This window comes from Manis pentadactyla, chromosome 14 (genome assembly GCF_030020395.1).
Source record: "Manis pentadactyla isolate mManPen7 chromosome 14, mManPen7.hap1, whole genome shotgun sequence".
Taxonomy (NCBI): domain Eukaryota; kingdom Metazoa; phylum Chordata; class Mammalia; order Pholidota; family Manidae; genus Manis; species Manis pentadactyla.
This window is the reverse complement of record NC_080032.1, coordinates 53,561,576-53,587,655: the sequence shown is the minus strand read 5'-3', so window position 1 is coordinate 53,587,655 and position 26,080 is coordinate 53,561,576. Positions and strand designations below refer to the sequence as shown.

General features: G+C 41.3%; 1 protein-coding gene across 5 annotated transcripts in view; it reads right to left on the bottom strand.

Moving 5' to 3' along the window:
- Positions 1-26,080, bottom strand: part of LOC118917226 (collagen alpha-6(VI) chain) — a 173,088-nt gene that overhangs the window by 113,918 nt on the left and 33,090 nt on the right. For all 5 annotated transcript variants that reach the window (XR_008993763.1, XR_005026735.2, XM_057491870.1 and 2 more), the window contains exons 2-8: positions 23,775-23,872; positions 14,356-14,952; positions 12,454-13,074; positions 10,882-11,442; positions 9,519-10,076; positions 5,901-6,476; positions 3,463-4,032 (exon numbers count right to left, since the gene is read on the bottom strand). Coding sequence is in view for 3 of the 5 variants with exons in the window: in XM_057491870.1 (XP_057347853.1) it covers positions 3,463-4,032; positions 5,901-6,476; positions 9,519-10,076; positions 10,882-11,442; positions 12,454-13,074; positions 14,356-14,952; positions 23,775-23,841 (3,550 nt within the window). In the remaining 2 variants the exon portion in view is untranslated. The remainder of the gene's footprint in view (positions 1-3,462; positions 4,033-5,900; positions 6,477-9,518; positions 10,077-10,881; positions 11,443-12,453; positions 13,075-14,355; positions 14,953-23,774; positions 23,873-26,080) is intronic.

Genomic DNA, 26,080 nt, shown 5'->3' with positions numbered 1-26,080 from the left:
GCCAGGCTCAAAGAAGAAAAATCAAGAAAATAAGCATGAGTGAAGGTAAGAAAACAGATTTCGGAGCTGAGTTGCTTAGGAGAATTTGGTGCATGTCAAGACATTAAATTTAAATATAGATCTGAAATGTTGCTAAAATATTAAAGTTCCTAATCCAAGAAACTCTTGGTAAATTGTCCTTACATGAACTAGCCCTATCACTCCCTGATCCACATTTCTAAGATGCCCTCTGCAGCTCCCATCCTGATCACTGACACTGACTGAGCTTTACGTGCATGCCCCACGCAGTATCTCACTTGTGAAACAGAGCAATAGCAACTCTTCTAATACTCATTTTGCAGAGGAGGAAGCTGTGGCCTAGAGCAGCTTGCCTGAGTCCTCACAGTTACTACTGAGGACCTCATGCTTTGGATTCAAATCTAGGTGTGTCTGGGGTTCACATGCTGGACTGCCTTGTTTTGCCTCTTCCTATGTGGCCAGTGGCAAAGGGCTGTGCAGGTCACTAGACTACTAGACTGTGGTGTTGGAAGCGGTGGTTTCCCAGTCAGGGGGCAGCAAGTAGTTTCTTTAGCGAGCAGCAGTTTGCAGGAACAATCTCAAGATAGAAACCCACGATGTCTAGTAAGGTCCAGCTATTAATCAGCGAAGCACAGCACTTAGACACTTGTTCCTTATGTCAGCATCAGATAACCTAGATAGCAATGATATCAAGAAGACAAGCAGCTTAACTTAACAACAAAAAAGTGGGCTGGATACAGACCCAGATTTCAAAGCTCCCTTAGTCTGTTACTTCTGCATGATCTGGGCCAGACTATCAATATGCCTTTAAGCCCCAGGTTTCTCATGAATAAAGAGAATACAAATACAAATCACATAAGGTTTGGGGAGAAATTATTGAGATAATGCACTAAGAAAGGATAGAGCACTATGCTTGGCCCTTCATAGACGCTAAAGGAACACTGGTTCTTCGTCACTTCCCTCCTGTCCCCACATGTCCAACCTTCCTTCCACATATATTGAATCACAGAATACAGCCAGAGAAACAGAGATGGGCAAGCCAGGGAGTGAAGCAGCCACTTCAGAACTGTACATATTTCAATACAAAGCCAGATGTTCAGGTGCTAAGTCTGGTTTGCCTTGAGCGACACCAAGCCACTGTCTGATTTCCTTGATTGGGGTTTATGGTTTAAGAGGAACTGGTATGTGCTAATATACTGCACATGCTTTTGAAGTTTTATCAGTGTTCATTCCAGCATCCTCAGTCCTGAGCCCCCAGCTTGGCTACAAAGGCCACTCACATTCTTGCATGCTGCCCTAGTGACTTCAAGGTTATCTTAACACAAAGTACAATTTATTTATTTATGTTTACATTCATAATGCTTTCCTTTAAAGATAACACACAGACTACTCTGAGTGTATACTCTTGGTTTTGACTTTCTACTTAGTTTCTTTCATTCTTTCAAGCAGAGACTTACATGGTTCTGAGATAATTTTCAGCCTAATAATTGGAAGTGGGTGTTCATGTGAAACAGGAAATTAATGTGGAAGGTTTGGCCAAGGTCACTATATACATTCCAGAGTATGAGGACATCACAAAGTAGGATTTACAAAGACAGTCCTTAGTCAATTGCAGGATTCAGTCTTTGCCTACACACTGTGTCTTATAAAGGTTTGCACTTGGAGTTTAGAGGAACACTTTGGGGAAGAACTGTCGATGTGAGGTCTCTCACCACATGTGTGCACACGCAGACACACACACACACACTCACACAAGGTGAGGAGGCAATTCCCTTTAAGTCAAGAGAAGGGAGCTTTCCGAGATAACTTGGAGATGACACAAACCTAGAATCCTGAAGAATGATACACTGGATGGCACACTGCTCTTTGCAGAAGAGAGGCGGCCACACTGGGGCGCCGTGACCTCCAGGGTTTACTGGGGCAATTGACACGTTGTTTCCCATGGAGCTGAATGGGTGCATGTAAGAAAGAGCTGCTGTGGGCTTCTCTGATGTCTGGTTCAAATAGGCTACTTGGAGGGGCAGAGAGATGGTAGCAGAGAAAGGCAGAAGCATCACCAGAGGCCCAAAGGCTGAGGAAGGCGTAAGGGAACACCTGGAGTTGAGACATGCTTACCTCCCGCAAGGCTGAGAGGCCCCCTGACAGATGCTTTTGTGGGAGTGGGGAAAGCGGGGGCGAGGGGGCAGAAGGGGAGTCTTTGGAGGACCTGCGAATGGACCAAGCGTCAGACATGGGCCACCATCAGAGCCAATTCCTGCACCTGCCGTCCAGTAGGAGCCTTTTTGTGCCTCTTCAGCTTCCTCCCTTTCCCAGCCCATTTTAAGAGGCCATAGTTAGCAAGAAGAGGGCAGGGCCTGGGAGAAGGGGGTAGAGGTGACAGGTGGTGGAGAGCAATGGGGGAATGCCAGCCACGTGTGGCCACTATGTCATGGCAGCTGAGCAGCCTGTTAGAAACTGAATGAAGCTTTAAGTGTTCATAGTTACTCTGGGGTGGACATACCAATCACCAGGAGGAGGTTCACTTGTTTCCTGAAAGTGACTGAGGGCAAGAGAAGAGCTAGGCACGTGAATAAATCGAATGGGTTAGTGGTAGACAGAAATGAAGTGGCTTTATAATTACCTCCCAAGGGTCATTCTTATTTGAAGTCTAAATATGCATTTTCTCATTTAATCTTCACAACGATCTTTTGAACTAGATGTGGTTATTGTTCACATTTTACAGATGAGGAAATTAAACTTAGAAAAGTTGAGCAACTTGTCCAAGAAAAATTGGCCATTGAGCAGGGATCTGTTGCCAGGTCATCCCTCTCCAGAGCTGCCTCTGAGTAACTGTGTAACTCTCCTCTTGCTGGTTAACATTTACCGTGGATGGTTACACAGAATCACAGCCAACTCTCTGGGCACTTTTATTAGATAGAAAAGGTTATACCCCTTTCAAGACCGTTCTTCCATCTTTTGGAAAAATGTCAAAATGTGCTCATTTTTAAGAATGTATTTACAAACTTTTGCAGTAAAGTTTCGTAATAAAGGTCTAAGCCTCCAGCGATGTTCCCTACATGCCTGTATACTGCCCTTGGCAGCCCTGTAGGCCCTACTGCCAGGCAACCCAAATCCAGCAAATAGTTTATTTCCTTGAAACATGTTTTCCAGTCTCTGAAACCAACTGGATTGTAAACAAGGGCCTTTTCCTCACACCTTTTGAAGCCAAGGCTTACCTGTTCACAGGGGAAAGCGCTCTCCAGAGAGAAGGGACATCAGCTCTCAGAGGTCCTGTTTCTTAACCCACAAGCCACAAAAATACCTGATGCCTGTGAAAGGTTCAATCTGAAATCCAGAGGCACAAACCTAGACTCTCCCAGCAGCCCCAGGAGATATAAAGAGAGCTTGAGGAAACTGTCAGGGAAGGCGGGGAGGAGCGGGCGTACGCATGCGCGGCATACTTACTGCTTTCACCCCCCGAGGTGCAGATGCTGCGAACGATCCTCTTCCTGACCTTCCTCAGTTCATCGAAGTTATCAACTGTCAGCTTTTTGTCTGCAGTGCCGGTGATCTGAATGAGCTGCTGGTCGTCCACATCCCCGATTCCCACGGAGTAAATGTCGACTCCTTTGCGTCTCAGGTTTTCAGCGGCCTGAGCCACTTCGTCCTGGGACCGGCCGTCCGTGAGGACCAGCAGCACCTGCGGGGCACCTGCCTGTATCCGGCTGCCCATGTCTGGCCGGAAGTAGTGCCCCACCTGCCGGAGGGCAGCGCCGATGTGTGTGTACCCAAAGATCTGCTGGATGCTTTCGATCTGAAATGATATCTCCTTTTGGCCTATGAAATTGCCCAGAGGAAACTCCGGTTGGTAGGTGTGGCTAAACTGGGCCACTCCTACACGCACTCTGTTGGCGCTGACGTCGAAGTCTTGAACAATGGATGCCAAGAATTCCTTCATCTTCTTGAAGTCATCTGGATGAATGCTATTTGATCCATCCATGAGGAACACAAGGTCTACTTTTTCAATTTCACAATCTATAAAGATGAGGAAACAGAACCAAAAAAAGTCAGATTGTTATTTTGCCTTTAACCCAGTGAGAGTACATAAGCTGTTTTCAGCTACATAGAAATGATATTTCTGAAGGTGGTGTCTTGTCTTGCCACCCTGTGGTCACAGTAACTGGAGAGGAAATGAAAACAACGGTTCAAACAATGGGCACTAGGCGTGAACATCTTGCCCAGCCTTTCATGGTTCTCCTGGCATTTCTACTTGGCTTTACACCACTTCCTTCTCCAACATCACAAGCACTGGGGCAGCGCCACAGAAAGCTTGTTCTCACCTACAATCCAGCCCCAGCCCTTCCAGAGAGCCCAGTGACACAGCAAGAAAAGCAAACAATACACATCCACCTAGGGACTCAGACAGATGGGCTATATTAGTGAGGTGGCCTCCCTGGCCAGCTGAGCCAGTAAGTATTTTTCTGGTTTCTTAGGTCAAATCAAAGTGTTGAAATCATGCCTTCTTATCTATGTCTAGTCAGTTTTCCTCCTTATCAGCTCCCTGTCTGGAACATATAGGCAAAAATATCTACCTGAGAAAAATATTTTTGAACAAAAATGCAGTGTATTTCAGATGCTCCCCTAGTATTGACGCAGCAAATACAAAACAGAAACAGGGAAGGCCATTGCCAGTGAGTGAGCTGAGCTTGGCCCAGGCCCACATGTGCTCCTGAGCCTCTGGTGAGCATCATCATTTCCTTGAATTCCCCAGAGACCTCACCACTGACCTAAATTAATTTCCATCTTAGCCTCAGAAAACATTAAAGATGTTTGAGATTCCTTTGTGTCTCAGTATAAGCAAGGAAGAGATTCAAAAGAAATACAGTAAAAGGATCTTTCAGGAACTGGTTAATGCATCACATTTCTATTTCTGTCCAAGGGAGAACTTTCAATATAAAAATTCGATATTAACTTCAATAGTGGACTTGGAAATGACAGTTCAAATTTTAGACATCAGCCAACAGAAGGTGGGGGATTTGTCCCACTTTTCAGTAAGACTCAGATGGATTTTGTTAGTTTCATGAAAAAAAAAAAAAGATAGTAGTTGCATTCTAAGGAGGCAAGGCATATGGAAACTGGGAAATACTTTTCAACAGGAACTGCACCAAGATTTTGGAATCCTGGATGAACAGAAACTTATCTAATAAACTTATTTTTTATTTTTAGTACAACACATGTTAATAAAAATACTAAGGAATTTTAATAGATCACCAACTGCCTTTGAAACAGAAGTATAAAGTGGCAGCTGAATGAATGAATGAATGAATGCATACCTAAATGTGGCAATGCCATGTCCAGCTACTAGAATAGAAACTCAGAGTCCAGAACAAAGGCAGACCTAGTCTGCTCTGGAATCATCTGAGGCTGGGACAGCGTGTTTACTATTGGCATCCATGTTTTAAACGAGTTTGGTGATAATAGAAATAGGTGAAGGGATGGGGCCTGTAGCCTGGGGGAGAGAAGACTTCAGACAATGATCACTGGTTCTTAGGAAGAATTTGATCTCTTGTGAAAGAGCAGGAAGAAGAACTAGTGGGGAAAATGACATGTAAACACATTTGTGCTCCAATAAATGAAGCCTGTTCAAAAATGGTGAATCCCCATTCTTAGAGAGCTGAGGCAGAAGGGGGTAGGAATGCTGTAGAACTCATTCCTGTTTGGGAGGAGGTGAATGAACATCCCTGAGGTCTCTCCAACCCTGAGGTTCCAGAATGTAAGGAGTTCTATGACGCAGCTAGTGCTGCTCCTCCTTCCTAGAAAAGGTTCCTGAGGGTTATTGTTTGATTTATCCTTCACTTGGATCTCTGCTGATAATTAGGAAAAACTTAACTGACAAATCTTACCTACTTTTGAAGAGTTACACACACTGGCTGACACATTTGAAAATATCCCCTTTAGGCCTCCGAAAGTCTCCACGAAGAAGTACTTGTCCCCGGACCCTGCCATAGCCAGCAGCTCCATAGGATTGGCACCGGCGATCCCCACGGCCAGGACAAGAATGCCTTTGTCCCTCAAGGCCTTGGCCGTGGCATTGAGCTTGTCCGCATCATGGGATTCCCCATCAGTGATCACCACGAGGACCTGGGGGACCCCCTTGTGCAGGCGGCTGCCCCGGGCTTCCATGAACATGTGCTCTGAGAAGCCCAGGGCCTCGGCAGTGTAAGTGTTACCCCCCATGGTCTGGTCATTCTGGAGCACTGATATCACCTCCTGTTTCGTGCCAAGGTCATCCAGATAAAACAGCACCTTGGGGTCATCAGCGTACTTCAGAGCCCCAAACTGGACCTGATTCTTGCCAACATTAGCTTTTTTCACCAAGTCAATCATAAATTCCTTCATAATATTATATTCATCAGAGTCAATGCTTCCAGAGCTGTCAATTACAAACACAACATCCAAGACTTCAATCCGCTTGCATTCTAAAAGAGGGGGGAAAGGAAGACCAAAGGGGATTAGCTTTGGACCTCAGGGAAGACCCCCCACCTGTCTTTAATTGCCAGTGTCCCTCTGCCTGGGATCAGTCTGTGCTTTAGAGCATCCACCCCCTGAATAACAGATGCAGCACATTTACACTTGTGCTGTCAGTGCTCCATTAACTCAGGCAAACTCTGAGGACAAGGCCATAGAGGGTGTGATGGGGGCAGACTGACAATCACAGGATCATGAGGAGCAAACGTCAAATGCTTTGGACTAAAAAAAGGAAAATCACAATTCTGTGGAAATTGTTCTGTATACATGATTCCCTCAACATGTGCTTTCATTTATACAAATTTGTCTTTTTTTTTTAAGCCATAGGGATCATGAGATTTTATTCTTAAGATAAAACCTTGTAGAAATTATAAAGTTAAAGTGATTTTGACAGTATTATATTTTTTCATGGTTATATAATGACCAATTTTCAAGGTTGCATTTTTCTTCCTTTTTGACTTTTTTGAAACATAATCTATTTTCATTACTGGGCTGCCTCATAGAAAGAAGCCCATTTCACACTTGGCCCAGCTAACTGCTCCTAGCATGATGTTCCTATTAAATTTCAAACTTCGGGTCAATGCCATGGAAAAATAAAGCAGGACAGACTCAATTAGTAGTTAACCCATGTGTGTGTAGCATATTCTATCTAAAGGTACAGAGTTCTAAACTCCAACTCTTTCATTCTGAAGAAGAGGGATTGTAAGATGGTTAAGGATTTGGTCCTCACATAGCACAATTTCTACAGGCCTTAGAAAGGCCTGTTCCAGCTAACAGGCACATGAAAAGATGCTCCACATCATTAATCATCAGGGAAATGCAAACCAAAACCACAATGGGATATCCCCTCACACCAGTCAGAATGGCTAATATCAAAAACACAAGAAATAACAAGTGTTGGCAAGGATGTGGAGAAAGGGAACCCTCCCATATTGTTGGGGGATATATAAACTTGTGCACTCATTATGGAAAACAATATGGAGGTTTTTCAAAAATTAAAAACAGAACTATTATACTGTACAGCAATCCCACTTTTGGGTATTTATCCTAAGAAAACAGAAACAATAATTTTAAAAGGTACATTCACCCCTATGTTCATTGCACCATTATTTACAACAGCCAAGATATCAAAACAAACTAAGTGTTCATTGATAGATGAATGGATACAGAATATGTGGTATATATGCAATGGAAAATTACTCTGTCATAAAGAAGAATGAAATCTTGCCATTTTCAACAATATGAATGGCCCTACATGGTATTATGCTCAGTAAAATTAGCCAGAGAAAGGCAGATATCATATGATTTCACTTACATGTGGAATCTAAAAAACAAAACAAATTAACAAACAAACAAAAAACAGAAATAGACTAAAAAATACAGAGACCTGGTGGTTACCATAAGGGAGGGGGCATGGCCATAGGTGAGGGGGATAAAGAGGTACATAAACTTCCAATTATAAACTAAGACACAGGGATGAAAAGTGGAAAATAGATAATGTAGCAAATAATATTGTAATAACTTTGTATGGTGGCAGATGGTAATTAGACTTATCATGGGGAGCATTTTGTAATGTGTATAAATGTCAAATCACTATGGTGCACATCTGAAACTAATATTATGTCAACTATACTTAAATTTTAAAAAAAGGTATGTTCCAAATGCTAACTCATCCAGAATTGTAAAGAAGTACCCCCACCCCACCTGCAACCTCAGAGGCTCCCCACATTTCTTTCTTTGGCCTGCCATGTGCCGCTATATGGAAACCTTAGAGCCAATGCACTCGACCCACTTACTAGAGGCTCTGAGCATGAGGCATAGACCAAATTCTCAAGAAAGGCTGGTTCCACAAAAGAAGATACTACATCCCCTGGCCTTTGGCTGTCCAGGGAAGGCAGCCTGGATGACCTGGGGGTTTGGGGGTAGATTGCTCAGTGTTGGCACCCACAAAAGAGTTCAGATTTGTTCTGAGTGTAATTACCAGGAAATAAAATCCTGGCATGCTCTTCTTCCCACAAAACACAGATCGCAATCACCAAACATTCTAATGGGAGGTGAACAGAACTCTTATTTGAATCACAGAACAATGTTTATCTCTTCCCTCACAATTCCATTAAAATCCAACTCCTTTATGGATATTTTTCAGAATTTTTCTGCCATCATGCCCACTGGGTCGCAATACCAGTCAGTCCTTATGTCTGCTGAGGTTGTGTCTTATCACTCCTGTCACTCTGTAGTTCCATGGGAGGAGAACGGGGACTGTAGTATTTACTCCCTTTGAAGCCCCGGTAGATTGAGTACCCATACTGCATTCCTCCTTTATAGGATTTAATAAACTCAAAGTGTTTTTACAAACATTGTTTAAGTTTATACAAGTATTTGTTTTTTAGAATTATAAAATAAACAAACATATGTAGACGTTATGTCAAGGGAGCCGCCTTGCGCAGGGGGTCGTGCCCCTCCCTAATGGCCTCCGCCGCCCACACGAGGCCTAAGCGCGGTTCCGTGGGGCTGGTCCCTCACCGCAGGGTGGAAGTGACTCTGTGCTGTCGTTCATGCTCTGGAGCCCCCTGGGGCCACGTTGATGCTCGACTCTGCCTTCTCGCCCAGCTCCCACCCGTGCCCTGCCCTGCTCCCCTTACCCCTCTCTGAAAACACCTCCTCAGTGAGTCACTTCCACAAGAAGGCCCGACTCAGCTTCTCTTCCAGAGCCGAACCTAAGCACCTGGGAGAGCGCCACTATTCTCAAATGGAAGACTCACCACTTAGGGCTCTTTCTCTGAAAATGGAAAGAATCTAAGTGTAGCAAAATTTTTCCTTCCTAACTGAACTGTTCCACTGAGGAAAGTTGCCTTTCACATGCAGTCAAAAGCCACTAGGATAACCATTTCAACAAACAAAAGTGTACAATGTTCCAACTGCACCAACTTAATTTAAACACATGCTAACATGGCCATGTGGACATGTTCATTAGTGGATTTTCCTGTGCCTACCTTCTCGGGGGCTGCATATCCCAAAAACGAGGTCATCTTCAATGTGCTGCAGAATGTCAAAATTCTCAACATAAAAAACCATCTCTGGCCTCCCACTGATCTCCTCCAGCTGGGTAACATTGGAGCCAAACACCCCCACAGAGTAGATAATTACGCCTTCTTGCCGAAGTGTTACTGCTGGGTCCTTGACTATGTCCTGAGCTTCACCATCTGTGATGAGGATGAGAAACTTCCTGACGTTGGGCCGGGCCCCCTTGGTGGGGCTGAAGTACTGAGAAACAAAGGTGAGAGCGCTACCCGTCAAGGTGGTTTCCCCAATGTGACCCATTTGGTCTATTGCCTCTGAAATTTCACTTTGGGACACATATCTGTTGAGCTGAAACTCCTCCTTGTTGATGTCGCTGAACTGGACTACGCCAATTTGTACCTGATCTGCCCCAATCTGGGATTTGCTCACCAGGTTTTTCATAAATGTTTTCATTTTGATGAAGTTTTCAAGTCCTATACTGCCAGAACTGTCCACCAGAAACATGATGTCAGCTTTCATGTTTTTGCAGGCTGTGTGGGAGAAAGCAAGATGTTTATTCAAGTTAGCTTCGTGTGAAAAGATTAAGGGAGACTAAGAAAATACAAACACAGACAGTCCTATATTGAAGTTAAGTGTGTGCTTGGAGAAGATTGTTAGCATGTAGTTAAAGCACTGAAGGCAATAGAAATGAGACTATTGCATGTGCTGTTTAGTAATTTGCCTTAATATTTAACTTGGTATCTCAAACTCAACATAGTTGATATTTTGGGCCAGATAATTTTTCCTATGGAGGGCAGTCCGTGCACATAGTATACTGTATGATGTTTACTAACATCTCTGACTTTGACTGGTTAGAAGCCAGTAGCACTCCCCAAGTTACAACAACCAAAATGTCTTTAGACATTGTCAAGTGTCCCCTGAGGGGGCAAAATCAGCCCTGGGTTGGAGATTACTGATACAGCTCTAAAAGATTACATGGAAGCTTTTTTAAAAAGCAATTGAAATAAACCAGATGTGCTCCTTAAAATCAGAATTCATTTGATCATATTATACATGCAGTGTCTAATCACACATCTATTCTAGCAGGGATTTGTGGGAAGAAGCTAATGAATACTTGTTAGGGAAAACTCCTCCAAATATCTTTCTTATGCTTCAGATATTAATTAGAGCAACACTATAGCAGGTTCTTAGTTTTGGTCTGGAGAACAAGCACAGCTACACAAGTCAGCAAATATCAACTTGGAAACTGATGTTTCTCTAAGCCTGCAATGTCCAATATTGCAGGAAGGCAGTTTGTGAACTGAAGTCTAAAGTTAAAGCCACTGAATCTCCTACCTTCTTCAGCACAGATTTCTTGAACAACTTGGTTTCTAATGTCTTTCAGAGAATCAAAGTCATGCACGTAGTACACCCTCTTTTCCATGCCAGCAATTTCTCGCAGCTGTGTTTGGTTGGCCTCCTTCACCCCAATGGCATAAACGTGGATGAGCTCTTCTCTCAGTCTTCTCGCAGCCTCCAAGACGCTGTCCTTGGACATGCCGTTCGTCAGGACAACAAGATGACATGGCACTCTGTTTCCTCGCTGCCTCTTTGCTTTTTGCAATAGCCTCAGTGTGTAATTCAGGGCTGCACCTGTGTTTGTGTTCCCACCCATCTGCCTGATGTTCTCAATGGCCTTTCCCAAATCGTGCTTGTTAGAGTATTTATTGATCTCAAATTCCAAGTCCCAGTTGTCAGCGTACTGAACGGCCCCAACCCGCACCTTTTGGGGAGCAATGTTGAACATCCCTACGACCTCTGACAGGAAGGTCTTCATTTCTTGGAAGTCTGTGGCCTGGGTGCTCCCAGAGCCATCAATGAGCAGGTAGATGTCTGCTTCTTCTGTGTCCACACAACCTAAAACAGAACCAAAAAGTTAAATATAGCCTGGAGGCAAGTGGGAGAAGATGGCAGGAACATACAGGAGTGTCTTCAGACAGAAACATGGGAAACACCTTCTGGGGGTAAGAGACATGCTCTGCTAGCTTAATGGAGAGAATCTTAGCTGTTGGGCAGATGAATTGCTGTGGACAGTTGAAGACTATTTGGATAATTCTCTGTCATGAGTTAGGATAAATCTGGATGTAGTAATAGATTAGGAAGAAAACTCAAGTCTCTACTCTCATTAGTGAATGCCCACTTAGCAAACGGCAGGTGGTGTGTTGTGAAATAAAGAAGGTGTTTAACAGGAGCTTGTGGATGAGTGAGTTCCCTCTCTTGAAATCTTAAATTGTTTACTTCTCACTTCTTCCTAGTCAATTAACAAAACTAGGGATATTGTCAGTGGCCTTATTTGTGTAGGACAATGACACTTTTATAGTAAGCATGCTATAAATTTATTGACCAATGTATACATATATGCCTATGTATACTTAATTTATACAACATACATGTGCAGATATATGAAATACATAAAATATATTGCTGTCTCTCTGAACTCATAGGTGTTAGAATAAGACTTAAGACATCAGTCACTCTATCCTCGATGCAAATCATGTTTCCTCTTTGTCCTCTAACTTGAAATTTGAGGATTGTGGAAAAAAAGAGAGAAAAGTACAAAAATAAAAAGAAAGGAAAGAATAGGGGGATGTAAGAGGCAAAGGAGAGGGAAAAAGTGAAGGGAGAAAAACAGCAGAGGAAGGTATTGCAGGGAAAGGGAAAGCTGTGCAGAAGAGGAAGAGGGAAATCCCTTCTTCCCGTTCACACCTCTCCCAATTTACACTTCATATAATCCAGTTAAAGTGAAAAATTTGGAACTTATTCTCCCTACCCACATCTTAGCCTGCCAATCCTTTTTAAATATATAATACCTGAAAGATAAGAAAACAGAAGGTTCAGAATAATTCTGCTCCCAGCAGAAGACCATACCGGATTTGAGTGTTTCGGTCCATTCCGAAAAGACAGAGACTGTGTGCATTATTTGGTTCCGCAGCTTCTTCAGAAATGTCTGGTTGTGAGCAGCCAGGTCGGAGAAGGTTTTCAGTCTGGAGACATACTGCTCGGCAGGATGAGATGCTATCTTTCCCAGCTGGGGGTCGCTGGCCCCCTCTATGCCCATGGTGAAGATGGTCACACCCTCACGCCGGAGGTTAGTGGCTGCCTTGGTCACGTTGTCCTCTGAGGGTCTGTGGGTCACCAGCACGGCAATCTGGGGCACCCCCTGATTCTTCCTACTGCCATTTCGTGCATTGAAGATCTCCTTCCTAGTCCTTCTGAGAGCAGCTCCCGTGTAGGCCTTCCCGATCTGGGGAGAGAGGTTCTGTATATACTGGAGAACCTCTGACTTATTGATGCCCCTGCTCAGTGAATTTATCACCTTTGTCTCATTGCTGTAAACCACAAGGCTGACCCTCATGCAGTTTTCCTTTATGTCAAGGGCAGACACACTTTCTTCCAGGAATTCTTTAAGATAATCAAAGTTCTCCTGGCTGCCATTAATTGACACATCCAACAGGAACACCACATCAGCCACTGACGGGCCTTGGCACCCTGTGTGGGTAGGGAATGAACAGGCACTGTTTTAGTGGGAGGTTCAGCATCTCTGCTCAGCATTAGAAGGCATGGAGAACCTCTACCAGAACTTGATCATGCATTGAATGGATGAAGCACGTAAACAAAATGAGAATGAAGCTGAGATCAGAGGGTCCTGGGCTCAAACACCGGATATTAGCTAAACTTCCTTCTTCAGTTTCCTCATCTGTAAATTGGAGATAATATTTATCTCATGGGGCTGTTCTGGGGATTAAATGAGATGCGGTGCTTAGCATGGGGCCTGATACATAAAAGTTATTGAATGAATAGCCATTAATGTTGTCATATTAAAATTACTTAAGCATCATCACTGTTAAAATCAATAGAGTTCAAATATGACTAAACAATGGTACTGGAATAGCAATTGCACTTTCCATTATTTTATTTGGAAAAGATGCCAATAATAGGATTCATATTTTCATAGATTACCACAAGAAAAACATTTTCTATTATCAACAGAAAATTTTATTTATCATTTCATTCAAGTGAATTAAGCCAGAAATAATGTGAGTTTCCTGTGCTACTTATTTGGACTTGCACATTTTGAGCACTGTTTTTCTAACTGACTTTCCCCTGACTCTCACTTGAATGACATTCATAAACCCCTGGCCATTCTTATTAGTAGAAGGCATACTCTTCTACTAACAGTGCAGGACAGTGAATTGGAGTGGATCAGAACAGGAAAGCTGATTTGGAGTATGACAGCAGGATGGGGGCAGTGTGGGACTGAACTCGATGGGGCTGGAGACCCGACCAAGTCCCCAGCCTGGACCTGGGCCAGCCCACACAAAATCCCAGGACACCTGCAAGTTACTCTGCAGAAAAGGGTTGTTTCTAGTGCTAACATTCTGTGATCATATTATGTGACTTCAGGAGTCCAGGCGTTTTATGGAACAACCATAACTTTTAAATGAACAAGTAATAAAACTCATAACAACTAAAGCCCAGGGAGATAGCTCAGGGATGAGCTGGGTGGCAGGGAGGAGGTGTCACTGAATTTTAAGAAGCCTATAAATGGCCTGCAACATGGATATGCAAAAGTAGGAACACTAAGGCTTGGGGGCTCACTGGGTTAGAAATGGCCACAGTTATGGGGCCTCGTGAACAAACTGATATTTAACATCTGAAAATACAGCCCAGCTTTTGGGGAATTGCATGTTCAGAGAGTTTTAATCCTTCCCCAACATTGGTGTTTCAAAGCATTTTATCATCATTTCTGCACATGTGCCCTAAACCCACCTTCTACAGGAGTGTCATTGGCTGCTCCTTCCCTGTGCTGGGCTGCATCCCTGATGATTTGCGTCATGTTTTGGGAAAACATGCTGAGGTCTCTGGCTGTCCGGAGGTTGAAATGGAATTGAGCTGTGGCCATGGTCTTCAGGTTCTCCTCCGATGCCCTCTGCATCCCAACAGAGATGATTCTCACCCCGTCTCTCTGCAGGGCCTTGGAAGCCTCTTCCACATCATCCTCAGACTTGGCTGAAGCCAGGACCACCAGAATTGGGGGAAACTGTTTCTTGTCTCTCCTGCTTGTGGGCCCAGAGAAATAGGTCCTGTGAACCTCCTGGAGAGCATTCCCTATCCTCAGCGAGCCACCTAGGAACCCAAAGTTCTTCCTGATGTGGTTCAACATGGGATTCCTGCTCCTGAAGGTGTCCAGCTGGAACTCGGCATGGAGCATGTCACTGTACTGGGCCAGGGCCACGCGGTATTTGTTGGTGTCTATGGGAAGACTGCTGATCATTTTGTTGATAAACATTTTTACAAAAGGGAAGGACTTAGTTCCCAGGTGATCAGAGCTGTCTACCAGAAACACCACATCTGCATACTCAGGACCTACACACCAAAACCAAGAAACAAAGCAAACATTTAAAAAATCTACTACCATGTTTATGTCAACCATATGCAAAAAACTTACTTTCTTCTTTTCCTTGTATTTTTAATACCTTCTCCGAAATTGCACATTCTCTTAAGAAAAAAGATACAGTTAAACCATGAACAATGCTAGGGTCAGGTGCGCCAACCCACCTCTTCTCTGTGCCACTCAAAAGTCTCCATATAACTTCTGACTTGCCCAGAACTTAACTACTCATAGCCTGCTACTGACCAGAAGCTTTATGGACAACATAAACAGGTGATTAACACATATTTTGTATATGTATTATATACTATACTGCATTCTTCCAATAATGTAAGCTAGAAAAACAAAAATGATTTTTATTGTCACAAATCTCCAAAAAATTTTCCAATATATTTATCAAAAAGCATCCACATATAATTAGACCTGCTCAGTTCAAACTAGTGTTGTTCAAGGGTCAACCATATTTGTTTCTTGGGCTGATTCTTTTATATACCCTCCCATTTTACCTGATCCCAAAATAAAGCATCACTTTTGTAAGGATTTAGTTAGTGAGAACTAGGTACATTTGGAGAAGTAAAAAATCTTGGGTTTTTATACCACTAGTAGATAATTACCCCTTGCATATTTTTTTCTTTCAGAATTTGACCTCAATTTATATAGAGAGGAAACAAATTTTAATTGAGAATCAAACTGCTACAAATCTATTTGAATGGAAAACTGAAAGATAATCTTTCATCATGATTAGATTTAAGGAATGCAATAGTCATCCAATTAACTTTCAACATATTAGTTTTACATTCCAGTGTCAAATTGATGAGGTTTAAAAAATACGTAAAAATAAAAATATATGGTATTGGATTTGTAGATTAAAGATGGTGGTATGAGAGCTGAGACAGAGACCTCCTAAAACCACATATAATATGAAAATATAATTAACATAAGCAATCCTGAAAGAGCAACAGGAAAGAAGGCTGCGTCAGACTGCATACGCCTGGAGAAAAGAACAGACCTCCCGGAACAGGGTAATTTACCAAAGCCATGATTCAGCAGGACTAAAGCCCTTCCCCTACCCCAGATCACTGGCAGGAGAAAGAGAAATGGAGCAGGGAGGGAAAGGAGGCCTGGGACTGCTGAACACCTAGCCCTGGAGATCTGTTCTGGGAGCTTGAACCTACATTACATGGTGTTCTGGTGATTAGTGGGGTTGGAAAGCTAAGACTGGAGGAATACTTGGAGAGACAGTGAATCCAGCTGCTTGTGGAAAACAGGGATCCATATCCGGCTTCTCTGGGTGGGCAGTATGAGAGACTTCTTAACAGTTAGAGGGCTGCTAAAGGGGAAAGGATTTCACACAGCTTACTGCTCAGGAGAAAGGACAGGTAGACAAAATTGTCTGAGTGCACTCTTCCCAGCAGGTTGGGTACTTTCAGGATCTTCAAGCACTCCAGCTCCATGGCTGGCTCTGCAGTTCCAAGGCCCCCCACAGTAACACAGAGACTGCACCTGGCTCGCAAACCAGCAACTAGGAAAGCCCTGCCTATAGCAGCTTCAAACACAAAGCATATAGGCTTACACCTGTGTGATCAGCCCACTGGTTCTGGCAGTGGAGACAGGCACTGCAGACAGGAAGGATGAAACAGCTCTTTCTTCACCACAGGCACCAGCACTGCTCCCATGAGACACCTGACATCGCTCCAGGGGTTGAGCATCTCCAGAGAGTAGAGTTTCTGGGCACTAGAGGACGCCACATACAAATATGAAACATCAGAGGAACCTGGTTCAAACAAAAATCCCACAAACACCAGAAAAAGGCTCAAGTGAGACTGAACTAATCAATTTTCCTGAAAGAGATTTCCAAATAAAAATCATAAACATGCTCCTGGAGGTACATAAAAATATTCAAGAACTCAGAAACAAATTTAGGATGGAGATGTAATAACTAAGGAACACAATGGAGGGATGTAAAAGCAGATTAGATACACTGGAAGAGACAATAAGTGAAATAGAAATTAGAGAAAAGGAACACAAAGAAGCTGAGGCACAGAGATAAAAGGATCTCTAAGAATGAGAGAATATTGAGAGAACTGTGTGACAAATCCAAAGGAAACAATATTCCCATTATAGGGGTACCAGAAGAAGAAGAGAGAGAAAAAGGGATAGAAAGTGTCTTTGAGGAGGTAATTGCTGAAAATGTCTCCAATCTGGGGAAGGAGAAAGTCTCTCAGGCCTTGGAGGTGCACAGATCTCGCAACAGAAAGGACCCAAGGAGGACAACACCAAGACATATAATAAGTAAAATGGCAAAGATCAAAGATAGGGACAGACTACTAAAAGCAGCCAGAGAGAGGAAAAAGATTGCATAGAAAGGAAAGCCCATCAGGCTAGCATCAGACTTCTCAACAGAAACCTTATAGGCTGGAAGGGAGTGGCATGATATATTTAATGCAATGAAGCAGAAGGGCCTTGAACCAGGAATACTATACCTGGTAAGATTATCATTTAAATTTGAAGGAAGGATTAAACAATTTCCAGATAAGCAAAAGCTAAGATAATTTACTTCCCACAGACCATTTCTATAATGTATTTTGGAGGGACTGCTGTAGATGGAAGTGCTCCTAAGTCTAAATAGCTGTCACTAGAGGTAATACAACCACAGTAATGAAAGTAGAACAGTTAATCACTAAGCAAATGTAAATTAAATTAACTATCCCCGAAGTCCATCAAGGGATAGACAAAGAGTATTGAATATTATACCTGACATATAAAGAACAGAGGAGGAAGAAAAAAGAGAGGAAAAAAAGAACCTTTAGGTTGTGTTTGTAATAGCATACTAACTAAGTTAAGTTAGGCTCTTAGATAGGATACCCTTGAACCTTGGGTAACCACGAATCTAAAGCCCTCAATGGCAATAACTACATATCTATTGATAATCACCATAAATGTAAATGGTATGCACCAATCAAAACACACAGAGTCACTGAATGGATAAAAAAACAAGACCACACTATATGCGGCCCACAAGAGACTCACTTCAAACCCAAAGACATACACAGACTAAAAGTGAAGGGATGGAAAGAGATATTTCATGCAACTAATGGGGAGAAAAAAGCAGGAGTTGTGGTACTTGTATCAGATAAAGTAGACTTCAAAACAAAGAAAGGAACAAGAGACAAAGAAGGACATTATATAATGATAAAGGGCTCAGTCCAACAAGAGGATATAACCATTATAAATATCTATGCACCCAACACAGGAGCACTGACATATGTGAAACAAATACTAACAGAATTAAATGGGGAAATAGAATGCAATGCATTCATTCTAGGAGATTTCAACATTCCACTCACTCCAAAGGACAGATCCACCAGACAGAAGATAAGTAAGGCAACAGAGGCACTGAACAACACACTAGAACAGATGGACCTAATAGACATCTACAGAACTCTACACCCAAACACAGCAGAATATACATTCTTCTCAAGTGCACATGGAACATTTTCAAGAATAGATCATATATTAGGCCACAAAAAGAGCCTCAGTAAATTAAAAAAGACTGAAATTCTACCAACCAACTTCTCAGACCATAAAGGTATAAAATTAGAAATAAATTATGTAAAGGAAACAAAAATGCTCACGAACACATGGAGGCTTAATAACAAGCTCCTAAATAACCAGTGAATCAATGACCTAATAAAAAAAGAGATCAAGCAATATATGGAGACAAATGACAACAATAGTTCAACACCACAACATCTGTGGGAAACACCGAGGCCATGCTAAGAGGGAAATATATTGCATCCAGGCCTACCTCAGGAAAGAAGAACAATCCCATATGAACAGTCTAAACTCACAATTAACGAAAATATAAAAAGAAGAACAAATGTGGCCCAAAGTCAGTAGAAGGAGGGATATAATAAAGATTAGAGCAGAAATAAATTAAATTGAGAAGAATAAAACCATAGAAAGAATCAATGAAAGCAAGAGCTGGTTCTTTGAGAAAATAAACAAAATAGATAAACCCCTAGCCAGACTTATCAAGAAAAAAGAGAGTCTACACACATAAGCAGAATCAGAAATGAGAAAGGAACAATCACTACGGACACCACAGAAATACAAAGAATTATTAAAAAATACTATGAAAAATTATATGCTGACAAACTGAATAACCTAGAAGAAATGGATAACTTACTAGAAAAATACAACCTTCCAAGGCTGACCAAGGAAGAAACAGAAAATCTGAACAGACCAATTACCAGCAATGAAATTGAATTGATAATTAAAAACTAGCTAAGAACAACTGCTTGGACCAGATGGCTTCACTGCTGAATTTTATCAAACATTTAGTGAAGACCTAATACCAGTTCTCCTTAAAGTTTTCCAAAAAGTAGAAGAGGAGGGAACACTTCCAAACTCATTCTATGTAGCCAGCATCACCCTAGTACCAAAATCAGGCAAAAATACCGCAATAAAAGAAACTTACAGACCAATATCCCTGATGAACATAGATGCAAAAATCCTCAATGAAATATTAGCAAACTGAATTCAAAAATACATCAAAAAGATTATCCAGCATGATTAAGTAGGATTTATTCCAGGGATGCAAGAATGGTACAATATTTAAAAATCCATCAATATCATCCACCACATCAACAAAAAGAAGGACAAAAACCATATGATCATCTCCACAGATACTGAAAAAGCATTCAACAAAATTCAACATCCATTTATGATAAAACCTCTCAACAAAATGGATATAGAGGGCAAGTATTTCAACATAATAAAGCCCATATATGATAAGCCCATAGGCAACATCATACTTAACAGCAAGAAGCTGAAAGCCTTTCCTTCAAGATCAGGAACAAGACAAGGATGCCCACTCTCCCCACTTCTATTCAACATAGTTCTGGAGGTCTTTGCCATGGCAATTAGACAACACAAAGAAATAAAAGGCATCCAAATTGGTAAAGAGAAAGGTATACTGTCACTGTTTGCAGATGACATGATATTGTACATAAAAAATCCTAAAGAATCCACTCCAAAATACTAGATCTAATATCTGAATTCAGCAAAGTTGCAGGTACAAAATTAATACACAGAAATCTGTGGCATTCCTATACACTAATGATGAACTAGCAGAAAGAGAAATCAGGAAAACAATTCCATTCACAACTGCATCAAAAAGGATAAAATACCTAGGAATAAACCCAGCAAAGGAAATGAAAGACCTATGCTCTGAAAACTACAAGACACTCACGAGAGAAATTAAAGAAGATACCAATAAATGGGAACACATCCCATGCTCATAGATAGGAATAATTAATATTATCAAAATGGCCATCCTACCTAAAGCAATCTACAGATTCAATGCAGTCCCTATCAAAATACCAACAGCATTATTCAATGAACTAGAGCTAATAGTTCTAAAATTCATACAGAACCACAAAAGACCCTGAATAGCCAAAGTAATCCTGAGAAGGCAGAATAAAGTAGGGGGGCATCTCACTCCCCAACTTCAAGCTCTACTACAAAGGCACAGTAATCAAGATAATTTGGTACTGGCACAAGAACAGACCCATAGACCAATGGAGCAGACTAGAGAGCCCAGAGATAAACCCAACCATACATGGTCAATTAATATATGAAAAAGGAGTCATGGAGATACAATGGGGAAATGACAGCCTCTTCAACAGCTGGTGTTGGCAAAACTGGACAGCTACATGCAAGAGAATGAAACCGGATTATTGTCTAACCCCATACACAAAAGTAAACTCAAAATGGATCAAAGACCTGAATGTAAGTCATGAAATCATAAAACTGTTAGAAGAAAACATAGGCAAAATTCTCTTGAATATAAACATGAGCAACTTGTTCCTGAATGCATCTCCCCGGGCAAGGGAAACAAAAGCAAAAGTGAACTCATGGGACTACATCAAACTAAAAAGTTTCTGTATGGCAAAGGACACCATCAACAGAACAAAAAGGCATCCTACTCTATGGGAGAATATATTTTAAACGACATATCATACAAGGGGTTAACATCCAAAATATATAAAGAATTCACATGCCTTAACACCCAGAAATCAAATAACCTGATGAAAAAATAAGCAGAGGATATGAACAGACAAGTCTCCAAAGAAGAAATTCAGATGGCCAACAGGCACATGAAAAGATGCTCAACATCACTAATTAGCAGGGAAATCTAAATTAAAAACACAATGTGATATCATTTCACACCAGTTAGGATGACCAGTATAGAAAAGACTAAGAATAACAAATGCTGGTGAGGTTTCAGGGAAAGGGGAACCCTCCTACATGTTGATGGGAATGTAAAATGGTTCAAACATTGTGGAAAGCAATATGGAGGTTCCTCAAAAAACTAAAAATAGAAATACTATTTGATCCGGGAATTCCACTCCTTGGAATTTACCCAAAGAATGTAATTTTTCATATTCAAAAAGACATATGCACCCCTATATTTATTGCAGCACTATTTACAATAGTCAAGATATGGAAGGAACCTAAGTGTCCATCTGTAGATGAATGGATAAAGTAATGGAATACTATGCAGACATAAGAAAGAAACAAATCCTACCATTTGATACAACATGGATGGAACTGGAGGATATTATGCCCAATGCAATAAGCCAGGTGGAGAAAGACAAGTACCGAATGGTTTCCCTCATTTGTGGAGTATAAAAATGAAGCAAAACTGAAGGAACAAAACAGCAACAGACTCACAGACTCCAAGAATGGACTAGCGGTTACCAAAGGGAAGGGGTGGGGTAGGGTGGGTGGGTAGAGAGGGAGAGGGGATTGAGGGGCATTATGAGTGGCACACATGGTGTGTGTGTGGGGGGCGGGTCACAGGGAAGACAGTGTAGCATAGGAAAGCAAATAGTGACTGTGTGGCATCTTACTACACTGATGGGCAGTGACTACAATGGGGTATGCGGATGACTTGATAATATGAGTGAATGTAATAACCACATTGTTTTTTCATGTGAAACTTTCATAAGAGTGTGTATCAATAATACCTTAATAAAAATATACTAAATACATACACAAAAAAAAATATATATGGTATTACCTTAATCTATTTTGAAGTTCTTTATAGTGCTTTTTTATGAATTCTATGAGTGAGATTTATAATTGGTAGATTTATTCTGACATATGTAAACTGTGGTAGAAACCAGTATACACTAAATTAAGAAAGAGATTCTAGTTTTAGTTTCTATTAAAAATATAACTTTCATATAAGAAAACAATACTTTGCTGAACTTTCAAGTCTTTATTTGATGACAGATTCAATGCTACGTGTGTAGAATTTTATTTTTATGTCAAAGAAAATCACTGGATTCAAGCACAAAATGTCGTCTGCTGATGATTTGCTGTTTGAACTCAGAGCTCTCACCACTTCAGTATCAAGTTCATTTCTTCCCTGGGTAGGGGAAGAAAATGTCTCATGTACGTGAATAGTGTGTGTTTAGGAAAACGAGGTGTAATTGAACAGGAAATGGAGTCGTGCTATGAACTGGTTCCACAAGTTTGGTCAAGCTGTTCAGTATACATGGGCTTCAGTGTCTCACCTTTAAAATGAGTAGATTCAACCAGAAAATATCTAAGGTCCCTCCTCATTCTGAGAATGATTACCTGAAATGGTTACTAGATCATTATAATCAAATTAAAATAACTTCAATCTTTTTCTGTCTAGGGAATCAGCTTTGGCACCCCTGCATGTTTTTCATTGTCTTTATAGCAATCAAGAGACTTAGTGGATAAAACCATTCTTTTTTTTGGAAATAATATAATTTCAACCAGGTTGAGAGTCCTTTGATGACCATGTAGCCAGCAGCAGTTCCAGGGAAGAGTAAGTGAGGATGAATCAACATCTTCCTCCAAGAGGAAGCGGGACCTTCAGGGGAGCCCTGCCCGGGATGGCGTGACCTGCGGCCACACGTGACCCCTCCATCCCCTCCATTCACGGATAAACCCTGTATTGTGTGGAGAAAGGAAATGTGCCCAACTGGTGGATGAGGTGGATTCAGGTTCTGATAAGGCCCATTCACTCTGTCTGAATCATGGAACAACTGGGGGCAAAGTATTGCCTCTCTTTAAAAAAACTTAATTAGGTTGAGCGTGGCACAGAGATGTTTGTGGGTAACGTCTAGTTTATCTCCTCAGAAAACTTGCTTCCAGAGGTCAGAGTTCTTGAAAAAGCTGTAAAAGCCAATACAGGTGGCCCAGGAACAAAGTGACCAGTATCAGAACTAATTATTTAAGCGGTGGTAGAGGCAGTGAAGGGTGGGCCAGTATTTTGACTTAAGTCCCCCTGAACAGAGATTGCTCAAGCAGACGGCTTAAGAGTTTTCTCTTCAGGGTAAAAGCACTTTCTTTACAATAAGCAGAATGACAGTTTAAATTGGGCAACATCTGGATGCTTAACCAAGACAGTATTTTGGTACAAATGAATTATGAAGAGACATTCCACATTTTCCAGTCCTGAACCTAATGTTAAGAGAGAACTTTCATGCAACCTCCCTGAAGACCTAAAAAGGGTTGAAAATGAGGCAAAATAGCAGCTCTCTTGTCTTTCCATCAGTGACAGAGAATAAGCACCAGAGACAAATGCTTTGCAAAGGAACACAGGGTGACATCAAGAAGAAATTGAGCTACATGCACCCTTTCCACCATCAAAACCAGACAAAGCAAAATGAAACTCTTAATGTGTAAGTACGTACATCTCATGTATTATTTACTTTGCATAATGAAAATTAAATAATTCAGTTTTTTTCCTTACCAGCATCTTGGTTCACAGAAACATGGGAACAAATTATTATGAGGAACAAAATCAGCAGCATTTTCATATTATGACCTGAAAAATCTCCAACTTGAAATCTGAAAAGGCAAAAATATAAACATCTAAAATTATTGTGGATATTATTTGGGAGTCAGGACTCACACACATAAAATCACACAAAATTATGTATTAAATTGGGTGCAACCGGGGACAATGAGTTTCTGAGGTTCTCTGACCTTCTGATCTATGAAGTGCCTTAAAATAAAGGGCCACTACCATTTACAGATTTGTAGAATTCTTGTGGTCCCCATCCCTGTAGAAACACGAGATTTTGGATCATCAATGAAAGTAGCCAAATGCACTCCAGATCAAAAATGATTCATTTTAATCATTTTCTCTGTACCCTAGGATCACCTCTCTCTACTCATTGCCAAGACAATTCAGAGTTCATGGCTGGGACACAGTGTAAGACCTGATTTGTAATTTCTCCATCATGAACACATAGGTATGTTTCACATTTGAGAAATATTTCTAGATGTGATCAAAATTGCCTGCTTTTTCTTCCTTTTCCCATGTAATTAGAAAGGCAACCATTTCTCTTTATCCTTAAATTTAAGAGATGACATTAAAAAATAAGTAACGACCTTTCCATATTCCATATGATGTCTTATTCCTCAGAATGACTCAATGTGTACCATTTTGCTCCCTAACTGCATGAGGCAAGGGTTTTCCAATTCTAGTTTGGCCTAAAGCATTTTCAGCACTTGAATGATTCATTTCATGGCATGAAATAGGATTTTAAGATTGAAAATAAATATTTTAACAAAGCAGGTTAGGTTCATTCATTCACTAATTCATCCACTGAATGAAAAGTTCATATGAGTAAACTAGGCTCTCTGTTTCTTTCTTCTTACCCAGACACATATTTGCAATATCATATATGGCTGTATCATTCCTTGTCAGGCAGACTCCTAGTGCTTAATACTTTTCATTCCTTCAGAAAAGAGAACTTTGCTATGAAAAATTTCATCCCTATTTCCTCACCCACGCCATCATCCCTCTGACATTCAGGAGTTTGGGACTCTGTTCTATTTCTTCATAAGAAGCCTAGATGATAGAAACTTCAGGATGCAAGTCAATTTATCAATCCTATTCCCAAGGATTTGAGCTGGGAGCTGGAAGTGAGCACAGTGAGCTGGAAGGGGTTCCTTTAAAGGTTGTTTTTAGTCCAACCCTTCTATTTTAGAGGAAATTTAGTCCCGAAGTGGATTGCTCAAAGTGAAAACCAAGTCACATACCTGTACAAATTTTCTACTAATGTGCATAACAACAATAATAAATCCTGCCGCTCCCTGAGCCTCTGCTGTGTGCTGTGCCCGTGCTAACAGCTTCACATCTTACGTCTATTCTCCTATTTGACACTGGAAACAAATCTAGTAGCTGGTGGTAATATTGTTCCTATTTTGCAGATAAGGAAGTAGATTTGTAAAGGGGAAATAACTGACTCAAGGTCACATTGAAAAAACGGGCCACAGTTGGGACAGGAGCCCACATCTGTCTGACTCTAAAGTCTATACTTTCAAACTCAGTTATCCTGCATCCCAAACTCAACATTATGAATGCAAAAAAAGTCTCAAATGTCTTTGTTCTATGCCTCTTTTCTAAGTATTAGCACATATTGGTACTTGTTTTCATGTCTATTTTTCCTTTTCAAAACCAGGGCTTTGTGTTATTTACTTCTTTTCCCTTTATATTGTGAGCTTTACAAATAAATGCTATATCTTTATGAGTTATGAGACATAAAATAGAAGATGTTTCAGGATAAATCTCAAAGACAGAAAGAAAGTAGTCCTGAATGAAAGTTAGAACCTGGATAGAAAAGCGAGGATTAGGTGAGGCCACAGCAGCCCGAAAGCAGCATGTCAGCATCTGCATGTCTCCCCACACAGACAGTCAGCACCAGCACACATGCAGAACTGAGTTCTTGGCCATGATGTCAAACAACTTCCTCGCAGCCTTCAAATGGAATCTGGTCGGGTGTGCTCCAAGGCTACACAGGGTGGAAGCCCAGTGGGAGGGTTTCGAAGTGCTTGCCCTGCTCTGTAGTGGCACAGGCCTAGAGTTGGGGCTACTCCAAGTTCATGTTTGGGAGGCTTGGATTCACTTTTACCACATCAAAGCATGGATGAATTGCCTATAATCTGTATGTCATTCTACTATAAGACATGGCCAGAAATTACATACTTAAAAAATTTTAAATATCTAAAATTTTAAATAAAAATAAATTTTTAAAATGCTTAAAATAA